The following is a 24,292-nucleotide window of genomic DNA, read 5'->3' on the forward strand; positions in this document are numbered from 1 at the left end:
AGATTGGAATTTCTTTCTGGGTGTCACTTATCTCATATTATAACCCAATTTGCAGAGAGTTTTGTCTCTTTGATAAAATGAGAGATAAACCCTTTCCCTGTTGCTGGCATAGGTAACAATGGCTCCTTCATTGTTTTCCATTTGGCCCAACTTCCTCCATCTCTCTTAAGCCCTCCTCAATATTTTAACACAAATGGCCTTTCCATGTAAAACTCCCTTAGCAACTTTTGTGTATACTGTAGAAATGGATTTAAGACAACTACATTTCATCTTGGACCATTCACCAGATATTTCATTATGTTTCTTCCCTTAAACCAGATTGCAAACACTTCACATTTCGGATAAGATGTTTATAGTAGTAGTGGGAACATTACATTGATTTCTTGGTGGATTAAAGTGATTTTCTGAAATTATTGTGTTCAAAAATATAGTTTAAGCACCTTCTGGTACATCTATTTCTATAGTAACCCATGAATCACCTGCACCCCTTTGCCCACCTTGCCATAAGAGAAATAAGTATGATACCTGGCTGAGCCAACTGCTGGATGGTTTTGCAAGCCTAATCTACTAGATAAGGCATTTCTTCTCATATTCTATTCTTCTATTGAGATATTTTCCTGCCTTTTTCTAGTTTTATCATTGTTTTATGTTTTATGTCCCTATTACGAATAAATGCATAGAACTAATTTATTTGTCCTGTAATAAATCTGGGTTCATAACTCTTTTATCTTTGTATTCTTTCCATTGCTTAGCTCAGTTCCACCTGTGATATAGGCATTGGATATCTGTATTGAATATATAATAATAATGCTTGAATATTCTATCCAAAATCACTTGTTTAGTAAACTATTTAAGCACTTTAGCATTTGGAAAGGAGTCAGTTTTCAGTAAATATTTATGTTTGAATTGTATTCAAACAGCAAAGAATTTCTAGGAATGTGTATTAATCCTTGTATCTATCTACTCATCTATCTCATCTATTTATCTGTCTATCTACTATCTATCCGTTATCTGTGTGTCAATTACCTCTATCATCTTCTAAGTATATAAAATTATTAATGGCAAAGAAAGAGCAGAAAAAATAAGGAAATTGATTGTTACTAGTTTTTAATAGCTATTTGCAAACATTTTTGCTAGAGTAATTCAAAGATTAAGAGAATATTACCTCTGGATCCATAGGTGGATATTTTCGGCCTTTTCCTTTTCCAAGGCATTTTGTCTTTCCTCCTTCCAGTAGTTGACACCAAAAACCCTTTTGGGGATCAAACCTACAATACATAAAAAACAGAATGATTATAAACTGTATATGGAATTTTCAGTGAAAGAGTCTCACCAATTGAATAAAGGAAATATGTTTTTATATGCTTATTTTTACAGACATGTATTTAGCTGATTCGAGAGGGGCTGAGATGAAAGAAGTTATATGTTATCATCTATTTTAAGTAGCAACACTCTAATGAAAAAAGACATAGACCTTTAGTTTAATTTTATGTTAAAATTTTCAACAAGTTCCTTAGCTTACCTATTCATAAAAGATCAAAGACCAATCACTAAAATTACAGCCCATTATACAAAGGAACGTTAGGATATTTTGTTTACTTATGGATATGATTTCAAAGATATGTTAACAAATTTATTTGAAGTCATTCATCAGTATACATTAAAGGGGTTGAATGTAATATAGCTATACTTCTGTGAATACAAACATGAATTAAAGCTTTCAGTTTTGCAAAATATTGTATTTTTTTACAGTTCCAAATGCTAACACTTTTTTTTTTTTTTTTTTTTGAGACGGAGTTTCACTCTTGTTACCCAGGCTGGAGTGCAATGGCGCGATCTCGGCTCACCGCAACCTCCGCCTCCTGGGTTCAGGCAATTCTCCTGCCTCAGCCTCCTGAGTAGCTGGGATTACAGGCACGCGCCAGCATGCCCAGCTAATTTTTTGTAGTTTTAGTAGAGACGGGGTTTCACCGTGTTGACCAGGATGGTCTCGATCTCTTGACTTCGTGATCCACCCGCCTCGGCCTCCCAAAGTGCTGGGATTACAGGCGTGAGCCACCGCGCCCGGCCTACACTTTTTAAAAACAAATTAGAAGTGTAAAAATAAAGTGGAAGATTAGACAACTTCTTACTTCTTTTGCTAAAGGCAGATAATCTATTGGATAACCAGGTACCTATAATTTTTTTTTTTTTTTCATCGAGACAGAGTCTTACTCTGCCACCCAGGCTGGAATGAAGTGATGTGATTTTGGCTCACTGCAACCTCCATCTGCCGGGTTCAAGCGATTCTCCTGCCTCAGCCTCCTGAGTAGCTGAGATTACAGGCATGGACCACCATGTCTGGCTAATTTTTTTGTGTATTTAGTACACAGGGGGTTTCACCATGTTGACCAGGCTGGTCTCAAACTCCTGACCTCAGGGAATCCACCCGCTTCATTCTCCCAAAGTGCTTGGATTATAGGCTTGAGTCACTGTGCCTGGCCTTGGTACCTATACTCTTATAGAAAACTCTAATGTTGTTTTGCTCCCCACCTGCACTGAGTTACAAAAGAAAGGATGTGTGGCCTAATTAGTTTTTAAAAGCCAAATATATAAGGATTTTTGTTTAGGACTAACAAGATAGGAAAAATGGAAGAATGAACCAAATAAGAAGGGAAATTTTAAGTTCATTACTACGGAACTTGATGCATGCATAAAACATCAAAAAGGTTTGCATTTTTGTTGCTCAGCAGATGTTTTAGAAAGATGAAGCATAATTGACTGGGATGTAAAGTTAATTAGTTGCAGAATATTTCGTTGCCCTGGGCCCATTCCTATAATACCGGTGCACCTGCAGTTTGCCTCTGCACATATGTGAATTCATTTTGGGGGAGAGAGAAGTTTCCTTCACAGTTCCCTGCCCAACCTATTATTAGAGACCTGAACCTTGCAATCCAAGTTGTCCTAGTACATGTTGTAAATTAAAATTAAATACATCACTAGTTAAATGGATAAAAGAGAGACAGAGTCATTTCTAACCTGGACTTTTCAATCTGCTCTTTGCCTACCACAGTCCTTTCTCCTGTTTTCATTAATTTCCCAAGAGGAAATACAATTCAGCATGCTGTATAAAATGAGATGAGGAAGTCGGCATAACAGTGTCCCTAAACAGCGTTTTCTGCCTCAGGATGAGAATATTTAACTGCATTAAGGTAAAATACGGCCCCTGGTAGCAAAGTCAAGATATTTATACACATGCTGAGAGCATCTCCTTTGCTCTCAGGTAGTGCCAAGGTCTCAGGATGGGCTGTGGTCTCTCCTTGCTTTCTGCAGCAGCTGTTGTGAGGCACAGTTTAATACAATCAGAGAAAGGAGAGCCATCCAGAATATTGAAAGTCATTTTTTTAGATAGGGTTGTCATAACCTTGAATCTACATGATTTTGTTCTCCTGGTTTCATTTATTGCATTGGCAACTTCATATGCCTTATGTGTAACAAAGGACATCTATCCTAAGTTACATCAATTCATTGCTTTATGGTTTTACTTTAATAGGCATGAAATTGTGAAATTAAGATGCAAAGCCTTCCTCAATATAACTGTTAGACACCTTTTAGTACATGAGTTGTTTGCTGTTTGAGCTTTTTATTCTACTGAACATCACTATAGTTATTAATTTTTGTGATGTGTGAGACATATTAAAACCATATATTATGTACTTGTTTGTAATCTCTCCTTCAAAAGTATGATTTTGCAGGTTTATTGAACCGAAAGCAACTATTTGTCATAAACAGGATAGAAACATTACCTTAACTACTGCTGAGAGGCAGGGGAAGAAAGACAACATCAGTAACTATTAATACAAACATATTATAGGAAGCTTTGTTTACTTAATTAACAGGAATATGCCTTGTGCTGTTATTTCCATGTGTAGGTAAAAACTTCATTAAGGTTGTTTTACTGGATAAGGAACAACCCAATCTTATTACTGCTTTTCCTGTCCCTCTGTTAGCCTCCCTAATTGTCTAATTGCTGATTCTAATCTGCTGTGAACTGGGGAATTATACAATTGGGCTTGTTAGAAGTTTGTCTAAAATTTAACAAGCTTTATATGAGGCATCGTGGGAGAGTCTTTTACAAGTAAAGTACATGCCCTTTTAAGGTACATTTTGGCTGCTTGTTTTTGTTTGCCATTTTGCTTCTTTTACATTTCTCCCCATTTTTAAATTACAAAAATAAACGCTTTTATTTTCTCAAGATGACAGCAACCATATCTTCCATCCCACATTCTTTCCCACTGGTGACCTTGCCCACTCCATCAAGAGGTGCAGTCTTGTTTTGCTCCCCTTGGATCTGGATCTCTTTAGTGACTATTTTAACAAATAGAATGCAGCCTAAGTAATGCTGTGTGACTTGCACGTCTAGGTCAGAGAAGGACTTGGCTGTCTTGGACCACCATACTCCCTTGACTTATTGCTCCCTCTTGGAACACAGCCACCACAGTGTGAGAAAGCCAAGCTATCCAGGGAGGCCTCATGGAAAGACTTCAACCCACTCATCTCAGCCTTTGAGCCATCTCAGTCCAAGATTCAGAGATGTGAGTGAAGGAGACTCCAGATGATTTCAGGGCCCAGTCATGTGAGTCATACCCAGGTATTCAAGTCTTCCAGGCTGTGGCTGTAGGCATCATGAGCAAAGACAAGCCATCTTTCTGTATCATGTCTAATTCCTGACTTACAGATTCCATGAGCATAATAAAATGATGGTCATTATGTGCCATTAGGTTTGGGATGGTTTGTCATGTAACAATAAATAGCTAGAACACTATACATGATTATATTTTGGTATAAATAATTTAATAAATACAGAATAAAACATGAATATACTCATTTCCCAATTTTGCCCTAAATATTGCATTTCATTTCTAACCTGTAAATTACTTGGAAGAAGAGACAGTATCTTTTTCGCCTCTGTAATCTAAATTTCTAGGATGCTTTCTGCATGTAAAAAATTTACTTAATCAAACTTACACAGGGAAACCTCACGAAAAGAAGAATTTGCCATAATATAGAATATACTTTATAAAATAAAGTATTTCTGGTGTTTAAAAGAGAAACACTACATGAGTAATGAGGATACTCCTTTGATTGCTTGTAGATAGCTTTTGATGCATGCATTCATAGTTAGTATTAATGATGTTATATACACACCTACCAGTGATAATTTATGATGGAAAATAATGGAAATGAAATCAAGCATGATAATAGACTCACGTTAGTGCTTCAGAATAATTATAATGAGGTGTAACTCCCAGAAACTTCTGAACTTCATCCATCACAGTAGCTGGGTCAGATCTCAGCTGCTGTCCATCAATAATTAGCAACTGTAAAGTCAAAAATAGTCTACTTTATGAAGAACAAAAGTAAATTGAATAGACTGTGTGATCTTCCTTTACCTGGTGTGGCATTCATAAATTAGGTCAGTGTGAATAGGAAGCAAATATGCCCTCCTTAGAATACATTTGAATATGTATTATCCTTACATCCTTTCACAAAAACAATGAAGTCTGCCATAGGCATCATTTCTTGTGAATTATCAAATTATAGCCCTTAACATGCTTTTTGTAAATCAGAAGTAAACATAGACACTTTCTTGATCTAGTACTTCAGTAGAAACATGATTTTCCATTTGTTGTGTATCAGATAATTATCCAGCCTACCAAATTCCTATTAACTAACCCTGGAGCTTAGGGCTCAGAAATAGTGGTCATCCAAATGAAAATTATTCATCTAATTTTTTTTTTTTTTTAAGGACAGAGGGAAGAGGGAAATGTTTGTCCCTCTCTTACTGATCATTGTATCACTGCCCTGTAGTATTGTAATTGTTGAAGGAATACTGGAAAAAATGTCAATGGTGAGGCCCACCTGCTAGGGCTTCAATTTGCCCTGACCTGGAAGACAGAGTAGAAAAGACATGTTTTTTTTTTGTTGTTGTTGTTGTTGTGTTGTCAAGTTTTGGTATCAGGATGATGCTGGCCTTGTAAAATGAGTTAGGGAGGAGTCCCACTTTTTCTATTGTTTGGAATAGTTTCACAGTGTGGTGATTTCTCAAGGATCTAGAACTAGAAATACCATTTGACCCAGCTATCCCATTACTTGGTATATACCCAAACTATTTTCTTCGAATAGTTTCAGAAGGAATGGTACCGTCTCCTGTTTGTACCTCCGGTAGAATTCAGCTATGAATCGGTCTGATCCTGGGTTTTGTTTTTTTGTTGGTAGGCTATTAATTACTGCCTCAATTTTATAACTTGTTATTGGTCTATTCAGGTATTTGACTTCTTCCTTGTTTAGACTTGGAAAGGTGTATGTGTCCAGGAATTTATCCATTTCTTCTAGATTTTCTAGTTTATCTGCACAGAAGTATTTATAGTACTCATTGATGGTAGTTTGTATTTCTGTGGGATCAGTGGTGATATTCCCTTTATCTTTTTTTTACTGTGTCTATTTGATTCTTCTGTCTTTTCTTCATTAGTCTATCTAGTGGTCCATCTATTTTCTTAATCTTTTCAGAATCCAACTCCTGTATTTGTTGATTTTTTGATGGGTTTTTCGTGTCTCTATCTCCTTCAGTTCTCGTATGGTCTTATTTATTTCTTGTCTTCCGCTAGCTTTTGAATTTGTTTGCTCTTGCTTTTCTAGTTATTTTAACTGTGATATTAGGGGGTTGATTTTAGATCTTTCCAGCTTTCTGTTGTTGGCATTTAGTGCTATAAATTTCCATCTTAACACTGCTTTACCTGTGTCCCAGAGACATGGTGTGTTGTCTCTCTGCTCTCATTAGTTTAAAAAAAAATCTTTTTTTTACACTTTAATTTTACTATTTACCCAGTAGTCATCCAGGAGCAGGTTGTTCAATTTCCATGTAGTTGTGCAGTTTTGAGTGAGTTTCTTAATCCTGAGTCCTCATTCGATTGCACTGTGGTCTCAGAGACTATGATTTCTGTTCTTTTGCATTTGCTGAGGAATGTTTTACTTCCAATTATGTGGTTGATTTTAGAATATATGCTATGTGGTGTTGAGAGGAATGTATATTCTGTTGATTTGGAGTGTAGAGTTCTGTAGTTGTTTATTAGGTCCACTTGGTACAGAGCTGAGTTCAAGTCCTGAATATCCTTGTTAATTTTCTATCTCATTGTTCTGTCTAACATTGACATTGAGGTGTTAAAGTTTCTCACTATTAGTGTGTGGGAGTTGAAGTCTGTTTGTAGGTCTCTTAGCATTTGTTTTATGAATCTCAGTGATCCTGTATTGGGTGCATATATATTTAGGATACTTAGCTCTTCTTGTTGCATGATTCCTTTACCATTATGTAACACACTTCTTTGTCTGTTTTGATCTTTGTGGGTTTAAAGTCTGTTTTATCAGAGACTAAAATTGCAACCTCTGCTTTCTTTTTGCTTTCCATTTGCTTGGTAAATATTCCTCTATCCTTTTATTATGAGCCTATGTGTATCTTTGCACATGAGATGGCTCTCCTGAATACAGCACACCAATGAGTCTTGACTCTTTATCCAATTTGCCAATCTTTGTCTTTTCATTGGGGCATTTAGCCCATTTCGATTTTAAGTTAATATAGTTATGTGTGAATTTGATTCTGTTATCATGATGCTAGCTGGTTATTTTGCACATTAGTTAATGCAGTTACTTCATAGTGTCATTGGTCTTTATATTTTGGTGTGTTTTGCAGGACTGGTGCCAGGTTTTCCTTTCCATATTTAGTGCCTCCTTCAGGAACTCTTGTAAGGCAGCCCTAGTGGTGAAAAATCCCTCAGCATTTGCTTGTCTGGAAAAGATTTTATTTCTCCTTTGTTTGTAAAGCTAAGTGTGGCTGGATATGAAATTCTTTTTTTTTCGTTTGAAAATTTTTTTGCTTTAAGGATGTTGGATATTGGTCCCCACTCTCTTCTGGCTTGCAGGGTTTCTGTAGAGAGATCTGCTGTTAGTCTGATGGGCTTCCCTTTGTAGGTAACCTGACCTTTCTCTCTGGCTGCCCTTAACATTATTTTCCCTTCATTTCAACCTTGGAAAATCTGACAATTATGTGTCTTGGGGTTTCTCTTCTCAAGGAGTATCTTAGTGGTGCCTCTTTATTTCCTGAATTTAAATGTTGTTCTGTCTTGCTAGGTTGGGGAAGTTTTTCTGGATAGTATCCTGAAGTGTGTTTTCTAACTTGGTTCCATTCTCCCTGTCACTTTCAAGTACACCAATCAATCATAGCTTTGGTCTTTTCACATAGTCCCATGTTTCTTGGAGGCTTTGTTTGCTTCTTTATATTCTTGGTGATCTTCAATCTCTAATATCCTTTCTTCTGCTTGATTAATTTGGCTATTGATACTTGTGTGTGCTTCACAAAGTTCTCATACTGTGTTTTCCAGTTCTGTCAGGTCATTTGTGTTCCTTTCTAAACTGGTTATTAGAGTTAGCAGTTCCTGTAACCTTTATCAAGGTTCTTAGCATCCTTGCATTGGGTTACAACATGTTCCTTTAGCTCAGAGGAGTTTATTACCCACCTTCTCAAGCCTAATTCTGTCTGTTCATCAATCTCATTCTCTATCCAGTTTTGCGACTTGCTGGAGAAGAGTTGCAATAGTTTGGAGGAGAAGAGGCATTCTAGTTTTTGGAATTTTCAACATTTTTTCACTTTTTTCTTCATCTTCGTGGATTGATCTACCTTTGATCTTTGAGGCTGATAATCTTTAGATGGGGTTTTTGTGTGCGGTCCTTTGTGTTGATGTTGCTGTTTCATATGGAACCACAAAAGAGCACTTGTAGCCAAGACGATCCTAAGCAAAAAGAACAAAGCTGGAGGCATCATGGCACCTGACTTCAAACTATGATACAAGGCTCCAGTAACAAAAACAGCATGGTACTCGTAAAAAACAAAAACAAAAATATAACCAATGAAATGAATCAGAGGCTGCAGAAATAACACTACACATCTACAACCCTCTGATCTTTAACAAACCTGACAAAAACAAGTAATGGGGAAGGATTCTCTATTTAATAAAATGGTGCTGGGAAAACTGGCTAGCCATATACAGAAAACAGAAACTGGACCCTTTCCTTATGCCTTATCAAAAATTAACTCAAGATGGATTAAAGATTTAAATGTAAAACTTAAAACCATACAAATCTTAGAATAATACACTGGCAATACCAGTCAGAAGATAGGCATGGACAAAGTCTTCATTACTAAAACACCAAAAGCAATGGCAACAAAAGCCAAAATTGACAAATAGGATCTAACTAAACTAAAGAGCTTCTGCACAGCAAAAGAAACTATTATCAGAGTGAACAAGCAACCTATAGAACGGGAGAAAATGTTTGCAATCTTTCCATCTGACAAAGGTGTAGTATCCAGAATCTACAAGGAACTTAAACAAATTTGCAAGAAAAAAACAAAGAACCCCATCAAAAAGTGGGTGAAGGATATGAACAGACACTTCTCAAAAGAAGACATTTATGCGACCAACAAACATACGAAGAAAAGCTCATCATCACTGGTCATTAGAAAAATGTGCATCAAAACCACAATGAGATACTATCTCACACCAGTTAGAATGGCAATTATTAAAAAGCCAGGAAACAACAGATGCTGGAGAGGATGTGGAGAAATAGGAACACTTTTATACTGTTGGTGGAAGTGTAAATTGGTTCAACTATTGTAGAAGACACTGTGGTGATTCCTCAAGGATGTAAAACTAGAAATATCATTTGACCCAGCTATCCCATTACTTGGTATATATCCAAAGGATTATAAATCAGTATACTATAAAGACACATGCACATGTATATTTATTGCAGCACTATTCACAATAGTAAAGACTTAGAACCAACCCACATGCCTATCAATGATACACTGGATAAAGAAAATGTGGCACATATATACCATGGAATACTATGCAGCCATAAAAATGTATGAGTTCATGTCCTTTGCAGGGACATGGATGAAGCTGGAAGCCATCATTCTCAGCAAACTAACACAGGAACAGAAAACCAAACGCAGCATGTTCTCACTCAAAAGTGAGAGTTGAATAATAAAAGTATATGGGCACAGGGAGGGGAACATCACACACCCAGGACTGTCAGGGTGGAGAGCAAGGGGAGGGATAGCATTAGGAGAAATACCTAATGTAGATGACAGGTCGATAGGTGCAGCAAACCACCATGGCATATGTATACCTACGTAACTAACCTGCATGTTCTGCACATATATCACAAAACTTAATGTATAATAGTAACAAAAGACCAATTAAAAAAAAAGATATGGATGCATTTTTAAAATCCTTATTTCTTTGTCTAGCTCATGTTCCTGTAGCTATTGTAACACTCCCCATTTGGCAGTCTAGTATATGACCCTCTTTCCTTATAAGGACCACACAGAACGAACAACATGTAGGTATCTGCATGTGGTGTTCCATAAAGCTGTTGTCTAGCTGGCTGATGTACTGGTCATTTAGAGTTGTTGCCTGTAATTCACATGATGTCCCATGCATGAGAATTTATCACTTTGAGACTAGCTACTGTTCAAAAGGAGATTGCAAAAATGTGGTTTAGAGATATTTATCATTTTAATAGTATTAATAAAATTAAAAATGTAAAATGTAATCTTTTTCCTTACTTATCATTGTTTCTGACTATAAATCACCATCTATGGCAATGTTCATTCACATTTTCTGCTTATCAGTGCAATACAATCATGATATAATAAACAGAAGAAAGTAATTTCAGGAATTACCTGAGAAGTAGCAAAGTAAGTTAGCCATCTTTCTATGTGGACTGCATACCATCCAGGTACTAGGCATCTTCTCTGCAAAGTTTTTAAGTCAGATGGGGCCCAATGTCCTGTTGTGATAACTTCATAGAAATTGAACCTCAGGGCAGCTGGATCTTCATGTGATCGTTGGTGCTTTAACGAGAAAGTCAATTGTAAAGTTAGATTTTTTTAAATGCCTGTGTAGATATGCATATGTGTATGGGTGGGCATGTGCATGTGTGTGTTTGGTGTGTGTGTGTCCTTCATGCAACAAAATAGTAAAAAGTTGAATACTTAATTTTAGAATGAAAAGAAATAGAGTGAAACTGCATATATTAGAACAAGCATTGGCGCACTGCTTATTTGAAAGTACCTTAAATTACAGGCTTCACTATTTATCAAGTGGTGTGCACATAAATTTGTGGTTATATTTGTGTCTAAAGTGGTTAGGTGCAAAGCAGAGATAGCATGCGAGGATTTTCTTCATGGATATTATTAAGAATGAGAAGATGTCAGAGACCAGATAAATCAAGCCTGATGAAAAAATTAGATTTCGTAAAAATAGTCTATTTAAGAATAGTCTTACATGTTTCTTGGGCTGTTCTTTCATTACAGCCATTCCTTCAGGTTCTAACATTTCCCCAATATCCCTGTGTAGCAGGTGCTAGTTTTTTCCCTCATGCTTTTTTAGATGTCATATTCATATTGACATCACCCAAGGTCCTTTCTGTTTGGTCTCACATGGATTTCTACTTAATCCTGCTAATTCTCAAATATTGCTTCACTTCTACTTTTCAGTGTCAAATCCTCTGTGTCACCCCAAATCATCATTGGTCAAACAGCAGAGAGCCCAGCTCAGTGAGAGATAAATCTAACAGTCAATATAATTTAACAAGCATTTTGTAAGCTTCTTACTGTAACAAAGATCTGAGATAGATCCTGGAGATAAAAAGATATGACATAATCACTCTCTTCAAATAAATAAGATCTTGTGTGGAAGACAATAGATGGAATAAAGTTGTTTACTTGACTACAGGTAGAAGTTACTTGCTGTGACAGCCAGACCAGTAAGTGATTAATTGTGACTGCCGAATGAAAGGACTTTTCAATGGCTGAAGATTTTTAGCTAAAATGTAATGAGAAAGATTGTGATAATCAGAAAAAAATACCAAACACATATGAAAACTAAGAGGAATTTATCATCTAAGGTAAGTTAAGTGAAGGTTGATGAAGTGTGCAGGAATAAGTGTTGAGAGAATTCTAAAAGTGAATTTGAAGAAGTTCTAGTGTAGGGTAATGGTGGAAGCATATTGTTCCCTGCTATGACTATGTAATGGCTGGCCTTATGTGTGAGTGATGGGTCTTATATGTGAGTTAGAAATAAAAATAACTAGAAAAGTAAAGATGATTGGGAATCGGTGAAAAAATAAATTTTTATTTATCTAGAAATTAAAATAACTAGAAAAGTAAAGATGATTAGGAATTTAAATGGTTAAAGAATAATTAGTAAGTGGTATACACTTTGAAGTCTTCTCATTGTTGTGTATTTATTAACGTTTTTACATGTGTGTACCTTATAGATATATACCTTATATAGATTGTATAATTGTTTAACAAAATGTGTAGAAATTATGTAATTTCAATAAAGAATGAGAAACACACTATATACATATTTAATACAGTAATGTAAACATTTTTTTGAAGCAGTGATAATATGAAACTGTGCTTAATCTGTTCCATATTGACTTCTTCCAGTTTAGCACCAACTTTTCTTTGTATTCCTGCAACTAAGTAGATTAGCATAAAAATATGCCCATGAAGTCGCACAGGGACATATTTTATGGAAAAATAGCACTATCGCTCCTCTGTGAGGTCCATTATAAACATGTGGGGTAGAAATTACACTGGCAGGTGACATTTGTAGGAGTTTCTGAATTATACCTGCTGAGCTTTGAATTTATGATATTTACTGAATAGACAGGACTAGCTAAGTAATAGGCTACATTATTTTGAAATGTGGAGCAGTGTGGGGCCCTACTCACTGCAATACAGCAATAAAAAGTATTATCAGAAAAAATAATTCCTTTCAAACCTCTATATATGTTCAAAGAATTTATTGGAAAAAGCAAGCACAGAGAGGCACACACATCATAAAGATTCTGTTTTATTGAACTGGTTTAATCTATGTGAAAAAAAAAGATTCACTTAAATCTGCTCTAAGTAGTGACCATGCTTTCTGCCAGGGAAATGCTCAACATTTTTCTCAAATGTTTGAATTCAAAACTTTAAAGCTTCACATTTTAATGGTTTTGGTATACTTAAAAAATACATTTATCTTGCTTTGCAATGAGTGTTCACAAAGTGAGAAGGACATAATTCTTATATCTTGTGGGAAATACTGACTCATGGATTAGATAGATTCTGATGGTAATTTATAAATTTTGCTTCCAATCTAAGTGTTTCTTTTGGATCCCAACTACCTGCCTTCCAGGTTGCAATGTCACATTTTTCTGTACATCAGTATTTGTTTTCAGTAATACTGAAAAAAATGTATTTTTAATACAAAATGTATTCTTTAATAAAAAATACATTTTTCATTAAGGAAATTTTGAAAAATCAAGAAAAAGAAGGAAAAATGAAAATACTTATTATCCTACTATACTCTTTAAAAATTTCCCTTTAGTCTTCTTTACTTTGGTATTAATTTATATGTGCACTAAATTTGTACATATACAAAATGCACATGCATCGTTGGGATTTTGGTATATAAACACTGTTATCCTAATACCTTCAAGATTACCAGCTTCAATTATGCAATTACTGTTGTAGGCAAATTTACATTTGTTGACAGCTTTATCCCACCAATGTACAATGATTTCATATTCTCATTCTTCTTCTCTTTTCAAACTGCTGTGTCCTCAAACTATCACCCTTTTTTCATCAATTAACTCATTCCAGGCTTCTTAAAGGAAGAAGAGACTTCACTTCAATTTTTGTATCTCAGGACTTTGAATTTACCAGCATCTACATCCATCCTCTCTTCTATTCTTTAAGTTTCAACCCAGGGATTCTGGGTTAATAGAATACAGTTTGTCTATGAACTTGGATGAGCAAAAGAAAAAAATACACTTTGTTTTCAGTAATTTCTGAATGAAATTCAGCATTTTATTAATTGTGAATGTAGAAAACAGTCACAGTATTTATTGTACTGTGGTTGTGATTTTACCACCAATAAAAATTAGTTATTTTATATCCCATTACTCATGATAAGACACCAGATATATCTAAGTATGTATCAAAATGTTGCTTAAGGTCAGTGCTATTACATAGTTATTATAGTACTAGACTCAGCATTAGAACTTCTCATTTAATGATTTAATTTTAAAAATGTGTTACTGATTGAAAAAGTATCTCACATTTCAACTTTGCAGTTTCTTTTGTATATATATTTAGTTTTATGCTTTTAAAATATATTTTTGACATGTTCGTAGGACTCAACAGAGAGCTAGAGGAATCCCAGCACAAGAAAAGTTAAGAGGCATCAGGGCTTCCCTGGGCCTGCTATCTAAGCCATTTGCTATAGCCATGCTTTCTTGTATCTTCACAGAGTTAGTTACCTATTTTCTCTCCTGGGCCTTTAACCTCTCTTTTTTTTTTGTGGAAATGACTTATTATAATTCAAATCACCACTAATACAGATAATATTTTCTCAATTCCACTTCTACTTCTTTGTAATAAAACTGGGTCCTGTTTTACCCCTTCAAAATCATGCTTTGGAGTGTTTTGCAAGTGCTGCCTCTATTTCTTCACCCCCAATTACTTATTCATTCACCGAAATCCATCTGGCTTTGCTCTTTTTACTCTGTTGCTAAGGGCTCCATCTCACTCCACATCTTTTGCTTTGGCTTTGCCTGTTTGATTTTTCAGCAGCTTTTTGGAATTGTTTTCAACCTCCATCTGGCAGCATTCCCTTCCCTTAGATTCAGTGTCACTACACTCCTGAATTTTTTTCTTCTATTTTGGCTATATTTTCTTGTCTTTCTTGGCACCTCATCCTGCTTTGCACTTTTCATTTCTAAACTCTCTCCTTAGGCGATTTCACCTTTTACACGGCCATGGCTTCACACCTCCGATTCACAAATACATGTTTCTAGCTCAGACCTCTCCCCAGAGGGTCAGCTGACTTTTCTGTTCTTTTGATAATGAAGGATTTCACTCATCATGATCATAATCTATATTTTTTCAGTCCTGAGCCTCCCCCCACCCCACCACCTCCTATAACCTGCAGCGATTCCTTTTTCATGAGAATGTATGGCCATCATCTAAGTGCCCAGATTGGAAATTTGTTTTATCCTAGATACTATGTCCTCATCAAATTCTGTTGATTTTAATCTCTAAATATATCTGAATACTTATTCTTCATTCAATTTCTACTTACCATTTTTGTCTACACTGTTTTCATATCTCAGCATGTCTATTGCAATAGCCTCAAATTTGATTTCTTCAAAGAGTCATTTGTCCTATTCCAATTTCTTTAAATAGCAGATAATTTCATGTTTTCTAAAAGATAATCTGGGAGTCACGCACTGGCTACCATTTTTCAAAGGCTTTCAGATGTTCAAAAAAATGGCAGCAGCCAGATGGTTCTATCCCTAGTGTGCCTATTCACATCATTTCCTATAAGTCTCTACCTAGGATTTTTCCACCAGCCACATTTAATTTTTTAAAACATTTTAAATATGATCTGATTTTCTATATCCAATGTGTTTCACATATACTCTGTCCTCTAATCCACCTTCCTTCTACTTGCACTCAGTTAATGTCTACTCATCCTTCAGTTTTAAGTCTTAAGTTTATTTGCACGCAGAATGTTTTCGAAGTACCTTTACATGCTTCCTCACAGTACATTCACAATGTTTAATTACAATTCTTTATGAATAATTAATATTTACACATTAATATAGACATTTTAAACTACAATTTTATTAATTAAAACCATAGTTAAATGATGCTGCAGAATATTCCATTTTAATATGACACAAATCTATAGTGTTGGGCACTTTACTTTTGTTATTATGCTTGTAGATAGTGCTGTAATGTTCCGAAATATTTGTCCATCTTTTTGAAGTTTCCCTTATCATCAATTCCAGAAGGGGAATCACATCACCGAAATATCTTTACACCCTTTTTGGTAATTATTGCCAAATGAGTTTTCAGAAAATATCCCAGTATACGTTCTACTGGGACATTTGAGAACCTTTGTAATCACTTTCTTGACAGCGTGGAAAAGCATCACAATTGCGGTCAAGATATTAAAAAATAATGGATTGGGCTTGGTGACTCATGCCTGTAGTCCCAGTATTTTGGGAGGCTGAGGATGGTGGATTGCTTGAGCCCAAGTGTTCAAGACCAACCAAAGCAACATGGTGAAACCTCATCGCTACAAAAAATATAAAAAAATAAAAAAAATAGCTGAATGTGGTAATGTGTACCTGTAGTCTCAGCTTCTTGGGAGGCTGAGGCAAAAGGATCACTTCAGCCCAGGAGGTAGAGGGAGCCCACTGCATTATAGCCTGGGTGATAGAGTGAAACTTGGTCTTCAATTGGGTTGATCATTTTTCACATAAATTGTCAGACAGTTGTTTTTGTGTGTGGTTGTTTACCTGTGCCTTTTGTTCATTTTGCTTATTTTCCTACTTTGATACTTTATTTATTTATTAAATTTGAAGAAACTTTTACAAAATAAAGGCTCTGAGCCATTCCCCGTGTATTTGCTAAAGGTTCTCTAGATACTGACTTTTAATTTGTTAATTTTTGATAAACCAACACGGTTTAGAAAATTTATTAATTCTTTGATTTGTAATTTTTTAAATCATTATTTTATGCTTGAAAGTCCTTGGCCAACTTGGTATGAATTAAATATTCAGCTGTTATTTCTCATACTTTTTGGTGGGGGGTTGGGGGTTAGATATTCTTACATTTGACTTTTCATGTGTCTGGGTTGTATTATGGTTGTCATTGCCTCCATTTAAGCTATAAAAAAATGCTTTGAGCAGATTTTTTAACTGATCATACCTGGTACCAAGAGTATGCCCTGTCTGAGGGGTCAATGAGGATGGTGATGATCTTGGCTTTGGGAATGAGAGATGCAGCTCTTTTGGGAGCTTCTTCTGAATGGAAGTAATTAGCACTCTTTTCAAACAGAAAGTCACTTGTGGCATTGGATGGTGTAGGGAAAAAGTCCATATACCTGAAGGCAGAGAAAGACAATTAATTAATCTGAAAATATTTTTCTTGCCATACTCTGAATGTGAAATAATTGGAATATTTTAATATTCATTTATAGTTATTTCTGATTATTATGCTGTTACAGTTTAAATAATAGATATTCTATAAATATTGAATGTGAATTCTATACACAACCTAAAATATTCCATTTTGGGCAGGGGGAAGGAGTGAGATGAAAGGTAGGCCAATAAGGGATGAAGGAAAAATATTATAAATTTGGGCTGATGTTCTGTGCTATAAAGTTTCAACTCCAGAAATACTGTTTGCCCCTGGCAAACAGTAAATTACACTGTACTGTTTAGTTGATATTTAAAAATAGTAAATGTATGTTTTCAAATTTGAATGCAGAAATTCTTCAGTGAGGTTAAAGTTCACAAGACAGAAAGATGTGTAAGTCTGAATAGCTATAAAACACCAACAATTTTAGGGCATGGTTGTCCTCTTCCTTCTCAATTTCTGCATAATTTGTAGTGCATGTAGCAATGTGAACACATTATAGTCTATCTAGAGAAATTAAGGGGGGTATTTCCTGCCAGTTGATCTTGTGGTGCCTCAGTAGGTTCACTCCTCCATATGCTGTCAGAACATTCCTGTGTGTGTGGATTATGGAATCAATATGTTCTGAGGTTAATTCAGTGCAAGTCTTTAATTATGTGTGTAACCCTCCTTACAGCTCATCACTTCTCTCACCCTCAAATGTTCTATAAATAAATGAGAGCAATTAAGAATTCATATAAGACACTTATTTTCCTCTTTGACATTTGTTATGTTTCTCAAATGTGGAGTGGTGAAGAGTTTCATCTATATTCCCGCTAAACAATTTGTGTTCCATTTGTGCTCACAGATTAGAGAAAATTGCCCTTCTGCTTTAATAACCTGCATGCAATTCCAAAGGTTATTTAGCTTTTTAAAAGTAAGGTAAGATATAATGTCCTAAATGCAGAATCGGCACATCTGTAACCACAATGGGAACCCTGATCTGCTCGCTGGTGTTGCACCTGCTCACCCCTGATTATAGCCGATTCTTAAAAAAAAAATGTGTCTTTCATTGCAAACAGGTTCATTCATGATGATGACACACAGGCTTCCATGCTGCAGATGTGTGCATTCAGGGAAATTTTCCTCAGGTGAGATTTGCTTTATATACTCTGTGAACTAGAAATTAAATTCATGACTCTATTTTCTTGAAAATTTGAATAGAGCTAGAAAAAGATCACCAAAGTAAAAATTATTTCCAGTATCAGGTTTATTCTATTTTTGGTTTAGGGGATACATTGTGATTTTATTTTTTCGTAATTTATCATGTGCTAATTAACATTTATGTATGTGTGTGACTAGAATTTGATATGCTTTTGAAAATATGCCATTATTATTTGCATGACAAATATCAGCCTATATTATAATAAAATTCATACTTTATGTGGTTAATGAAGACACGTCATGAACTATAAAATAAAACAATGTAATGATTTATTTGTTCCCTCAAACATTGTTGTGAAGACAAATCATGTGTTCAGAAAAAAAAATTAGGCACAGTTAAATAATACTATACTTAAAGAGAATTTTAAATACCCTTATAAATAATTCTGATGAAATATATACCATAATGTTCTTTATTCAATCATATTAATTTAGCAGAAAAATATTATCATTATTGCACTGTCCAAATCACATTATAGGCAACACTGATTAAACATATCAACATTATACATTAATTTCTAATTCACTGTGGATAGAATTGAGCATAACAAATTTATCCTGTAATTATGCAGATGCCACACATACATCTATAATTGCTCTGCAGTGATTGGGCATGTGTTAATAGCGGAATTTATTTTTTGTTACTTTTTCTTACCAGTCTATTCCCTTGTGATAGTTGTTGCCATTAAAGAACTGAACTTCTTCAAATGTCTTTGGACTAGGGAGATTGCTGATGATTGAAGGATGCATAAGAAGAAATAAATAAAGTGCAGTTGTTCCTATTACAAAAAAGAAGGTAAAGTGTTATATGATAATAAGAAACAAAATATTATTTTAGCATTTTTTTGCTGAAAAAGTAATATTAAAATAATCAACTATTTCCAGTATAAATATCATTTTTTTAAATCAATTAGGTGCAATCCATGTACTACAATCCAAATGGTCTATTATTAGTCTTCATGATTCTATTTATCATAATGCCTGATTTAATATTAGCAAATAGCCAAAGTAAAGCAGATTGATGATGTGACTAGTGTGGCACTGCAGAAGTCATGCAGCTCAACTTTCTTCCTGGAGTCAGGTGAATGGCCAGAGCATGAAGGGCATGGGTTTCTCTCTCTCCATCTTTATCATCAGTCACAGAACCTGAACTGGTGGGTCTTCAACTAGCATGGACATTGAGATGAATGAAATCAAACTATTCAACAGAGGTTGATATGCTACTCTGTTTATGGCCTGGAAGTAACTCTTGATTACGAAAATACATTTGCTGCCCTCAATGAACTTAAAGTCCATGTATGAACTTGGAACAAGTAAAAAAGTAATTGTGATGTAGTGTGACAGGTGCAATAATGAGAGAAGACCAGAATATCTTTCTAACATATGAGAAAATGGGTGATTTAGATGGGAAATCAGTGAGGCAGATTCCAGAGGGAAGTACATTCTAATACTGTTCCTTTAAAACATAAGTGTTACACAGCAAGGTTGAAAGAAGAGGGCAGGACTCTAGAAAGTTGGCTGCTTCAGTGACTTCCCTGGCAAAATATGACAATCAAGCCTGATAATTGGAGCACTAGAGAGAACAGCCTAGCTGTGAGAACCCACCTGTGTGCACATTGCAGAAGTCTCAAATGTAATCTCTGAATCTTATTTCCTTCAGATTTAGGCCAGAGACTGGCAGCTATAGCAGAAAGAACTCATGAAGTGACTGGGTCATCATAACTCTCATTAATCAAGACTTCTCTTCTTGAAAGGTAAACTGTTCTGTGATACATTGGAAGATGCAGCATTTGTTAGATGTCCTAGACCTAGCAGAGCTGCAGACATGTGTGTGCTGGCAGAATGATTATCATTGCAACTGGGATCAGAAGTAGAGAAGGCCAGTAGATAATTGGTATTTTGTTCACATATACCCTAAGATCATATAAGCAAAGGCTACCACACTTTGAGTATTAATGAAATTGCCACCTTTTTAGATCCTCACAGCTTTATGTTACCTCTTGCCACCAAGAGGTAATGAGTAGCTAAAGGAAAGAACGTAACAACGGATCCATGGGGACTAGCCACCATGGACGGAAGACATGTTAAAACACCTAGAATGAATGACTCTGTGTGAAATAAGATGGCAAAAATTAGTAAGTGTCCTTATGGAGATTTAGTTACTAATTTAAAAAGACGTTTAGGAATAACAAATATGAAATCAAATTATGCAGACTAGATTTAAAAAAAAATGAAGAAGGCAGAACTGGTTAAGAACTAAATTAGAGTCCTAAAGTTTAGACAGAAGAAATCTCTCAACCAAACTGAAAAAAACAGATGTAATAGCTTTGAGGGATGAGGGGCATCTTGAAGAGCTTACCTGATTTGTTCCTAAAAATAATAGGAGTTTAAAAAAGAGAACATGTGAGAAGAGCAAAAACAAAAAAAGTGTTTTAGGGAAATGAATTAGCAATAGAGTACAAGCTGGAAGGAAACATGAAATCCGGAAGTGTTCTTTTCAAATACCTTTTAAGATAACACTTTCACAAAGGGGATGGAGAGAAAGAGAAGTTTGATTCATATAAGACAAATGAGAAAATTAAAAGTTTAATATTCCTAAGGTATTGAATGTAGATGAATGCAGGGCATGGATTCTTTAATTGTTGCTGGTTATCTAAATATAGATACTTTACAGACTCACTCGGCAGTGAGTAGAAATGTTTAATTACCGTGATGGTCACAGAATTGTACCCAGATCTCCCCTGGCCTACAGAAAGTCAAAGCCTTTATGTTCTGAACTCTATACCTTCATGCCTCCAGGACCTTGAGGGACATCAAGAGGCGTCTGATAGGGAGGAGGGAGAAAGCCCTCTCAACTAGGGACAGAAAAAATCTGGGCCCACTACCTCAAAATATACATTAAAAAATTGTCATCTAACGTTTCATTTACCCTTGACTTTCATTTTCTATTAATTTATTTCATTTCATTTTATATCAATTTCTTTGATATATTTTGTGAAAGAAGAGGAAAAAATCCTATACTAACAGAAACGATTTATTTTATATACAATCAACTTCTCCTTAGTTTTAATGTACCAGGATAAGCCAGGAAAATCATGAAAAATTAATATTGACAATGGGAACACTGAACTTCTGAAGGATCTAAGAGCAATGAATTATGCTCTTACAATTGTTGTGCTAAATATAATAACCTCATTAGAATCCTCTTTTTACACTGACAGTACCAGAATTTGACTCTGAACGATGAAGGTTGAATATCTGTCCAAAGGTTCACAAGGGACTATGATTTAAACTTTGAGTCCCTTAAGTCTAATGTCCCTAAGTCTATGTCCATCATCTCTGCCTATTTCTCTTCTCCTCTTCCTCATTCCCTGACATATTTCAGCTCACAGGAATCTCTTCTAGGATTCAGCAATGGCAAAGTGAAATATCACGTGCTTCCATTCTCACCTCACAACAACTGAGTAAATAGAAGTTTGAGAACCACTTTTGTACCCATGCTTATTGTAACAGATGCATACACCACGTTTAAGTCATTGAAAGGCAACTTTGCATTTAAGGGTAGATAGGCAGCACTTATTTGTGACCCCCACCCCTCATTGAATTTATAGTCTCTGTCAGCAGCGGGTGTTTGCCAGCTGAAGCAATAAGAAGAACAAACTATGACGTCAGACTTCTATAATTGGATTTTAAGAATCACTGCAACCATTTTTATATTAGAATAATATTTTCATAGCCTGTGAAATATTATTACCATCTGATTCCTTTGTTTTAACATCTTATTTGCTTGTTTGTCTTAGGAAAGCCAAAACCAGCTAAAAGCTTTATTATTTCTATACTGGTAGGTCAAATATAAAAGTCTAAATGTATAGCTTGATGTCTTTATAAATACAAACAACAAGAAGGAAAAATAGATTTATAGTTACTAAGCTGTAATTTTCTCACAGAACTAAAACATAATAATATTCAATGACAAATGATAGGGAATGTCTTTCTATTAGATTTTTAACACAAGTTTACAACACAGGGATGTTTTATTTCTTTAGCAGTCATTCAGGAGTTAGCAATGCTGTAAGGGAGTTGGTAGAAAATTAATGTACATTTTAAACAACAACAAAAGTGACCTATCTGAAAATGTGTGTTGCTCTTTCCCCTCCCTGCACATGTGTTAACTTACAGTTGTAATACAATTTATATTACTAGAGGAAGAAAAGATTTCAACAACCAATATTTAATAGTCTGGGAAGTTTACCCACAACTTTTGAAATGATCTACTTACTTGTATTACAAATATCTTCACCTGGGCCAGGCTTAGTTATAGAGACTGTTTGTTTTGTGTTATGGTTTGTGCACTCACTGATGAAAATGCTTCTTCTAGTCAAAGCAGTGAATTCAAAATACAGCAACTCAATAAAAACTTTAATTAATCAGGACATGAGCAAAGTGTATAAAACTGTCACATACAGAAGAAAGTATAAAATATTCTAATTGAAAGTGTCACCTCATTGGTGAAATACTTTCACCCTCTTTACTGCATTCTTACACAGTTGTCCTTCAGTGCATGAGGAAATACCAAGGAAGAAATGCCTGATGGACCTCAAGTGTTTCAGAAAGTAAATCCAAACTTTGCTAATACCTAATTATTAATTTAGAAAAACCAAATCACACATTAAAATATGTGAAAGCAATCATGGCAGTGGCTCTGAACAAAAATCAATTCAAAGGCTGATGTACCATGTAAAATAGTTTGAATCAGGCCAAAACATGTTTTTATAAATTGCTATAGAACTTAGTTAAATAAAACCATAAAAAGTAACAATTAAAGATGAGGGACAACAATTGTGACATATAAGTTCAAAGTTTTCCAAATTTGACATGTATGTTGAAAACTTTTAAAATCTATAGTTTGAAAATTTAGTGCTTAAGACAATTAGTGTGCATTAAGACCTCTTGAGGTTCATGGCATAAATGTGATTGATGGATATGAAAAGCAGTTCGTATAGTAAACTTGCATGGGTAGCTAAACATTTCACAAAGAAAAATTTAATCTGATAACACCATATAATAATGTATTTCATGAAATAGTTTTTTAAAAAATATAAGCGGCATAAGTGGCTATTTTTACCTGTTTTTTGTGGACCAATTACTAGAAATTTTGGTAAGTGGTCACAAGTTTTCTCTCTGGACCAGATGTCTTTGTGTCGTTTATCATCACATGGATTCTGCAAGAAGGAAGAATAAGTAACCTTACTGTGTAATGAGTGCCTGGCTCTGTTCACTAAAAATTGTTCAAAAGATGGAATCAAAGTCTTGCCTAATAACCTAGAACATGGAGTTAGACCTCACTCTGGTTCTCTAATGTTCAAATCTTTTTTAAATACAGTTATTGACACCTTCCTTACCTCAAGGCTGAGACTCAGCATCAAGTCTCTCCTGTTGTTATCATCTTTCAGTGTTTGACCAAGTTCTAATCACTGTGATACTACTTTATTTCTTGGTTTATGTTTTACATGTATATATCAGAGGACTTGCCTTAACTTGGCTTGATCATAGTTACTCATATTACTGTGCTCTCCCTAATCATTGCTATTTTTTCTCCCTAGAGGCTCTAATGCTATCCTTGAATTCCAGACTTGGCCAACGTTTCCTTTTTATATTATTCCATGTTTTGATTCAGATACTCCCATAGTTTTGGCACATTTTGTAAGCTGATAGCTTCTAGATCAGTACCCAGCCTCTACCTCCCTCCTGAGCTCTAGACTTACATTTTACGTTGCAAATATATCATTTTTGTATAGATATGGTGAGGAAATTTCAGACTCAACATACCCAATGTATCCATTGGTCCAATAATATCCCCATCTAACCTTCATTTTTGGTGCCAGTTTTTATTTCATTTTATCTGGCTGACTCTAATTTATTATCAAAATCTTTACACTTCTGAGAATTAAAAGGCCCTTTAAAAATAAAAGGATAACATTTTTGAAATATTTATTGACTGCTATATTT

General features: G+C 35.0%; 1 protein-coding gene across 1 annotated transcript in view; it reads right to left on the reverse strand.

Annotated features, from left to right (window-relative positions):
- Positions 1-24,292, reverse strand: part of NDST4 (N-deacetylase and N-sulfotransferase 4) — a 262,071-nt gene that overhangs the window by 867 nt on the left and 236,912 nt on the right. The window contains exons 7-12 of the mRNA XM_017510605.2: positions 23,409-23,505; positions 18,939-19,062; positions 16,871-17,045; positions 10,778-10,948; positions 5,251-5,360; positions 1,166-1,268 (exon numbers count right to left, since the gene is read on the reverse strand). Coding sequence (XP_017366094.1) covers positions 1,166-1,268; positions 5,251-5,360; positions 10,778-10,948; positions 16,871-17,045; positions 18,939-19,062; positions 23,409-23,505 — 780 coding nt within the window. The remainder of the gene's footprint in view (positions 1-1,165; positions 1,269-5,250; positions 5,361-10,777; positions 10,949-16,870; positions 17,046-18,938; positions 19,063-23,408; positions 23,506-24,292) is intronic.

Source organism: Cebus imitator, unplaced genomic scaffold (assembly GCF_001604975.1).
Source record: "Cebus imitator isolate Cc_AM_T3 unplaced genomic scaffold, Cebus_imitator-1.0 Scaffold17, whole genome shotgun sequence".
Classification (NCBI taxonomy): domain Eukaryota; kingdom Metazoa; phylum Chordata; class Mammalia; order Primates; family Cebidae; genus Cebus; species Cebus imitator.